General features: G+C 48.0%; 1 protein-coding gene across 1 annotated transcript in view; it reads left to right on the forward strand.

The window, feature by feature from the left end:
- The window catches only part of LOC129861974 (cGMP-inhibited 3',5'-cyclic phosphodiesterase 3A-like), a 237,420-nt gene that overhangs the window by 204,306 nt on the left and 25,614 nt on the right, over positions 1-7,500 (forward strand). The window contains exons 7-12 of the mRNA XM_055933225.1: positions 1,088-1,230; positions 2,002-2,139; positions 5,102-5,213; positions 5,654-5,767; positions 6,849-7,048; positions 7,281-7,484. Of these exons, the coding sequence (XP_055789200.1) occupies positions 1,088-1,230; positions 2,002-2,139; positions 5,102-5,213; positions 5,654-5,767; positions 6,849-7,048; positions 7,281-7,484 (911 nt within the window). The remainder of the gene's footprint in view (positions 1-1,087; positions 1,231-2,001; positions 2,140-5,101; positions 5,214-5,653; positions 5,768-6,848; positions 7,049-7,280; positions 7,485-7,500) is intronic.

Consider the following 7,500-nt stretch of genomic DNA (forward strand, 5'->3'; position numbering starts at 1 on the left):
TTCAAACTATTGAGCCAAGCTGTACTGTACTCATGGCCTCTTCTGTCCACTGGTTTTGCCTACCATCTTCTACCGTTTAGCTTGTCATCTCTGCCAGTGATACCTTTCCCTTCCACATCATTGAGCCAAGCTGTACTGTACTGCGCTGGCCTGGTTATGCGTCCATTACAGGAACTCTGCCAGAGAGGACAATGATTGTATGAAATGGATACTCCTGTCCCAGAGTGGATATTATTTGTGTGTGCTTTACAGCAGGTCTGAAGGCTTTGCAGCAGGTCTGAAGGCTTTGCAGTAGGGCTGAAGGCTTTGCAGCAGTGCTGAAGACTTTGCAGCAGGGCTGAAGGCTTTGCAGCAGTGCTGAAGACTTTGCAGCAGGGCTGAATGTTTTGTCGCAGTGCTGAATGCTTTACAGCAGTGCTGAATGCTTTGCAGCAGTGTTGAAGGCTTTGCAGCAGGTCTGAAGGCTTTGCAGCAGGTCTGAAGGCTTTACAGCAGTGCTGAATGCTTTGCAGTAGGGCTGAAGGCTTTGCAGCAGTGCTGAAGACTTTGCAGCAGGGCTGAAGGCTTTGCAGCAGTGCTGAAGACTTTGCAGCAGGGCTGAATGTTTTGCCGCAGTGCTGAATGCTTTGCAGCAGGGCTGAAGGCTTTGCAGCAGTGTTGAAGGCTTTGCAGCAGGGCTGAAGGCTTTGCAGCAGGGCAGAAGGCTTTGCAGCAGGGCAGAAGGCTTTGCAGCAGTGCTGAATGCTTTGTAGCAGGGCTGAATGCTTTGCAGCAGTGCTGGATGCTTTGCAGCAGGGCTGAAGGCTTTGCAGCAGTGCTGAATGCTTTGCCGCAGTGCTGAATGCTTCGCAGCAGTGATGAATTCTTTGTAGCAATGTTGGATTCTTTGCAGCAGTGCTGAATGCTTTGTGGGAATCCCGTCTCCATGGAGAGACAATGACCATAAGAGTAAGACAACACAAGCAGATCTGATACCAGTCTGATCCTGTCTCACAACAGAGAGGTGTGCTTTGTTTTGCAGCAGTGTTGAATGCTTTGCAGGTGTTGTCCCATCTCCATGGTAACGCTTTCTCTGTATGACAATCAGAGGATCAGGTGGTGGCATCGTCAGACTACGACAGTACCCACGAGGCCAACCACAGCGACGGCAGCGACGTAGCGCCGACAGAGGAGGGGGACGCAGAAGGGGGCAAAAACACCCCCCAAAACCTCACCATGCTACCTGCAGAGGTGAGAAACGGCCGCAGCAACCGTAGAGGCAGCTCTCGTTTTCTTTTTCACCCTTCTAGGTCTACATCTTTTAGGCCAGGGGTGTTCAACCCTCACCCTAAGAGGTCCGGGGTCAGGGGTATTCAACCCTTACCCTGAGAGGTCCCGGGTCAGGGGTATTCAACCCTCACCCTAAGAGGTCCGGGGTCAGGGGTGTTCAACCCTCACCCTAAGAGCTCCGGGGTCAGGGGTATTCAACCCTCACCCTAAGAGGTCCGGGGTCAGGGGTATTCAACCCTCACCCTAAGAGGTCCGGGGTCAGGGGTATTCAACCCTCACCCTAAGAGGTCCGGGGTCAGGGGTGTTCAACCTTCACCCTAAGAGGTCCGGGGTCAGGGGTATTCAACTCTTACCCTGAGAGGTCCGGAACAATGCTGGTTTCGAGAATTCATTGCAACAACCTTGTGTTCCAGGTGTAAATCAGTCCATGATTATAGGTGAATAATGATCAAATACAGTGGAACTGGCTGTCTAGATTTGGATTTGAGGGTTATTATTGGCTTATTCATCAGGCAGAGGCACAACCACCTCAGAAGCCAACAGTTCATTTCCACTAGCATAACATTCAGTGCACAGATTGGCAACACCAGCCATCTATGTCTGACCCCCTTATGAAATGTTTTATGACCTACAGTCGAGAGAGAGAGAACATTTTCGAAGACATTTAATAAGACAATATAAAGGTTCATAAAGACATTTTAAAGGCTTATAACATGTCTATGGCCTCTGTAGGAAAAGCCCCAGCTGGCCCCGGAGCCGTTAGTGATGGAGGACTTGGAGCCCCTAATGAGCCAGCTGAACCACTGGAACTTCCCCATCTTCAGCTTGATGGAGAAGACCCAGGGCAAATGTGGCCGTATCCTCAGCCAGGTGAGACCAGCTACTGTACAGCCTAGTCAGGTGAGGACAGGTACTGTACATCCTAGTCAGGGGAGATGTAACCAGGTGAGGACAGGTACTGTACAGCCTAGTCAGGGGAGATGTAACCAGGTGAGGACAGGTACTGTACAGCCTAGTCAGGGGAGATGTAACCAGGTGAGACCAGCTACTGTACAGCCTAGTCAGGGCAGATGTAACCAGGTGAGACCAGCTACTGTACAGCCTAGTCAGGGGAGATGTAACCAGGTGAGACCAGCTACTGTACAGCCTAGTCAGGGGAGATGTAACCAGGTGAGACCAGCTACTGTACAGCCTAGTCAGGGGAGATGTAACCAGGTGAGGACAGGTACTGTACAGCCTAGTCAGGGGAGCTGTAACCAGGTGAGGACAGGTACTGTACATCCTAGTCAGGGGAGATGTAACCAGGTGAGGACAGGTACTGTACAGCCTAGTCAGGGGAGATGTAACCAGGTGAGGACAGGTACTGTACAGCCTAGTCAGGGGAGATGTAACCAGGTGAGACCAGGTACTGTACAGCCTAGTCAGGGGAGCTGTAACCAGGTGAGGACAGGTACTGTACAGCCTAGTCAGGGGAGATGTAACCAGGTGAGGACAGGTACTGTACAGCCTAGTCAGGGGAGATGTAACCAGGTGAGGACAGGTACTGTACAGCCTAGTCAGGGGAGCTGTAACCAGGTGAGGACAGGTACTGTACAGCCTAGTTAGGGGAGATGTAACCAGGTGAGGACAGGTACTGTACAGCCTAGTCAGGGGAGATGTAACCAGGTGAGACCAGCTACTGTACATCCTAGTCAGGGGAGATGTAACCAGGTGAGACCAGCTACTGTACATCCTAGTCAGGGGAGATGTAACCAGGTGAGGACAGGTACTGTACAGCCTAGTCAGGGGAGATGTAACCAGGTGAGGACAGGTACTGTACAGCCTAGTCAGGGGAGATGTAACCAGGTGAGGACAGGTACTGTACAGCCTAGTCAGGGGAGATGTAACCAGGTGAGGACAGGTACTGTACAGCCTAGTCAGGGGAGCTGTAACCAGGTGAGGACAGGTACTGTACAGCCTAGTTAGGGGAGATGTAACCAGGTGAGGACAGGTACTGTACAGCCTAGTCAGGGGAGATGTAACCAGGTGAGACCAGCTACTGTACATCCTAGTCAGGGGAGATGTAACCAGGTGAGACCAGCTACTGTACATCCTAGTCAGGGGAGATGTAACCAGGTGAGGACAGGTACTGTACAGCCTAGTCAGGGGAGATGTAACCAGGTGAGGACAGGTACTGTACAGCCTAGTCAGGGGAGATGTAACCAGGTGAGGACAGGTACTGTACAGCCTAGTTAGGGGAGCTGTAACCAGGTGAGACCAGCTACTGTACAGCCTAGTCAGGGGAGCTGTAACCAGGTGAGACCAGCTACTGTACAGCCTAGTCAGGGGAGATGTAACCAGGTGAGGACAGGTACTGTACAGCCTAGTCAGGGGAGATGTAACCAGGTGAGGACAGGTACTGTACAGCCTAGTCAGGGGAGATGTAACCAGGTGAGGACAGGTACTGTACAGCCTAGTCAGGGGAGATGTAACCAGGTGAGGACAGGTACTGTACAGCCTAGTCAGGGGAGATGTAACCAGGTGATAACAGGTTAGAATAGTTTATTCTCAGCCAGGTGAGGACAGGTTAGAATAGTTCATTCTCAGCCAGGTGAGGACAGGTTAGAATAGTTCATTCTCAGCCAGGTGAGGACAGGTTAGAATAGTTCATTCTCAGCCAGGTGAGGACAGGTTAGAATAGTTCATTCTAAGCCAGGTGAGGACAGGTTAGAATAGTTCATTCTCAGCCAGGTGAGGACAGGTTAGAATAGTTCATTCTAAGCCAGGTGAGGACAGGTTAGAATAGTTCATTCTTAGCCAGGTGAGGACAGGTTAGAATAGTTCATTCTCAGCCAGGTGAGGACAGGTTAGAATAGTTCATTCTCAGCCAGGTGAGGACAGGTTAGAATAGTTCATTCTCAGCCAGGTGAGGACAGGTTAGAATAGTTCATTCTCAGCCAGGTGAGGACAGGTTAGAATAGTTCATTCTCAGCCAGGTGAGGACAGGTTAGAATAGTTCTTTCTCAGCCAGGTGAGGACAGGTTAGAATAGTTCATTCTCAGCCAGGTGAGGACAGGTTAGAATAGTTCATTCTCAGCCAGGTGAGGACAGGTTAGAATAGTTCTTTCTCAGCCAGGTGAGGACAGGTTAGAATAGTTCATTCTCAGCCAGGTGAGGACAGGTTAGAATAGTTCATTCTCAGCCAGGTGAGGACAGGTTAGAATAGTTCATTCTCAGCCAGGTGAGGACAGGTTAGAATAGTTCATTCTCAGCCAGGTGAGGACAGGTTAGAATAGTTCATTCTCAGCCAGGTGAGGACAAGTTAGAATAGTTCATTCTTAGCCAGGTGAGAGAAACAACCAATTAGACAGGCTGATGGTCAACCATCTATCATTGGGCAGTCACTGTGTCAATCAATGTGTGTTTTTCTGGTGAGAATCGAAGTGGTTGTTTGAGACAGAAGCGGTAGCCTCGAGGTTAGAGAAGTGGGCAGGTAACTGGAGGGTTGCTGGTTCGAACCCCCGAGCTGCGTGCAGGGAAATCTACAGGCAGCCGGAGAGTTACCAACTTCAATATCTCTACAAACTACTGCCGTTGTGCCCTTGAGCAAGGCTCTTTACCCCTAAGGGTTTCAGGGGTCCTGTGTTGCTCCCAGCCTGTGATGTGTGTCAGGTTGGGTACTGTCACAGAATAAATTAAGAATATCTGTACAATTAAAGCAAGTGTTGAGACGTCTATGAGAATGAGACTATCTATAAACCCATAGGCCATTCAGTGTCAATCAAAGAGTCTGTCTGACGGGTGAGAATGCGATTGATTCTGTGAGCTCTCTAACTCTCTGTGTCTGTTTCAGGTCTCTCACAGGCTTTTTGAAGACACAGGCCTATTTGAGACCTTCAAGATCCCGGTTCACGAATTCATGAACTACTTCCATGCTCTGGAGAATGGCTACAGAGACATACCATGTAAGATCCTGTTTTAACTTAATGACTCTGCTCTCTTAAAAGGTCCTGTTTTACCCTAATGACTGTTTTTCAGACACAGATTAAGTCTAGTAGAGTACATTTTTAGTCCAGGACTAGACTTATTCTGTGCCCGGGAAACTATCCCTTAATGTGTTACATGTGTTTTGCTTAGTATATTGAAGTTGAGTTAAAGATGTCATACCATCAGTAAACCACTAGAGGGCGATGTTGCACCATTTTTCTTTCTACTCTCCATTAACACTAGTTTACTGTACATTCTCTCCATATCCTTTTCACCCCTACAGTAGAAACAGAAACAGTGTGGCCTAGTGGAAATTATCACTACTGAAATGTCTCATATTCTCTCCCTTTCGCTCTCTAATCTGGGTAAATATATTGAATTGTACCCCCAATTTTTTTTTTTTTATCAATCAATCCAGATCACAACAGAATCCACGCTACAGACGTTCTCCATGCTGTCTGGTACCTCACTACCCAGGCCGTACCAGGTCTGCCCAGCCTCATCACTGACCATTGCTCTGCCAGCGACTCAGGTGAACTGACTTGCCTAGTTAAATAAAGGTTAAATAAAAAATGTAATACAAAATAGATAAAAAGTGACTTGAATACAGGCCAGTCTAATTGAATCATCATGGCTCTTGCTTGATTTGGCATCAGGAGATTGAAACACGTTATTTATTGATAACTTGAATTTTGACTCTATTAGAAGACAAGCAACTGTGTTTTTCCTCCTGTTTTGAATATAACATCATTATGTTCGTTATGGTTGTCAACTTGAGTAAGATTTTGATTTTGTACAAACCGAAGAGACTTAAAGAGTCAAGTATATTTAATAATACATTGCTATGTCAAGACGCTTAATAGAATTTGTAACAATCGGATTAACTTTTGCCTTTCATTTAATTTAGCCTATACCTACCACCCTCTCTAGTTACTGTTTTGTACGTCGTCTCATTAAGATCAAGGCATTGGAATGTTTGTTACAGTTACGTCAACGCTCTCAGCTGTTCTTATCAGACTGGGGGCTCAGCGTCTGGTTGCGTCCCAAAAGGAATCATATTCCCTATATAGTGCACTACTTTTAGTCAAAACTAGTGCACTATAAAGGGAATATGGTTCCATTTGGGACGTCGTCTCTGAGTACCAAATACTATTTGAAGTTTAGCAATGCATGAGCGGGCATGAAATTGCAACCAGATTAAAGTTCTCCCAACCCCAGATTTTCCAAACCTAATTTATATGCCTTAGTTCACCAAACTCTTTGATCCGAGCAGACGTGGATTTAGAGGTTGAGAGTTTGGGGCCTTTGGGGGTGCTTGCTGGTACACTTTTCACACTACTGTGCCAAACCACGGTTTAGCACATTTCAGCACATTTCAGCCACCATAGTGCTGGAAAGGACAATGTAAAATGAAACTACCTGAGCCAGTACAGTGTGGTTCAGGTTGGAACTATGGTGTGAATCAGACATAGTAGTAGACTGCTACTTATACCCCTCTCCCTCTACCTCTCCCTCTACCTCTCCCTCTCCCTCTCCCTCTACCTCTCCCTCTACCTCTCCCTCTCCCTCTACCTCTCAATCTCTCTATCTCTCTTTCTCCTCGGCTCTCCCAGACTCTGACAGTGGCATCACACACAGTCACATGGGCTACCTGGTGTCGAAGACCTACAGCGTGTCGGAGGATGGGTATGGTTGCCTGTCGGGGCTCATCCCAGCCCTGGAGCTCATGGCTCTCTACGTAGCAGCAGCCATGCATGACTATGACCACCCTGGGAGGACGAACGCCTTCCTGGTGGCCACAAGTGCACCACAGGTACACCACTTCTCTGTCAAAGCACATAGAGTCATATGTTGAGCTGTTGTCTGCAGGGAGAGCAGAGTTTTTATTTTAGAGATAAGGAAAATAGTGGTACTTGACTTGGATTGCTGTTGTTATGTGTTGTGGAACTGTATGGGCAATTCTCTGACCAGGTTAGAATTGAGTTAAATGTGTCCTGTTACCGTAACAGGACTAATTCTCTCGCGTCCTATCTTCCCCTCTCCAGGCAGTGTTGTATAACGACAGGTCGGTGCTCGAGAACCACCACGCCGCTTCGGCCTGGAATCTGTTCATGTCCCGTCCAGAGTATAACTTCCTGGTTAACCTGGACCACGTGGAGTTCAAACGCTTCCGCTTCCTGGTCATAGAGGCCATCCTCGCCACTGACCTCAAGAAACACTTTGACTTCCTGGCAGAGTTCAATGCCAAGGTAAAACCAATGAATC

The sequence above is a fragment of the Salvelinus fontinalis genome, chromosome 9, assembly GCF_029448725.1.
Source record: "Salvelinus fontinalis isolate EN_2023a chromosome 9, ASM2944872v1, whole genome shotgun sequence".
NCBI classification, from domain to species: domain Eukaryota; kingdom Metazoa; phylum Chordata; class Actinopteri; order Salmoniformes; family Salmonidae; genus Salvelinus; species Salvelinus fontinalis.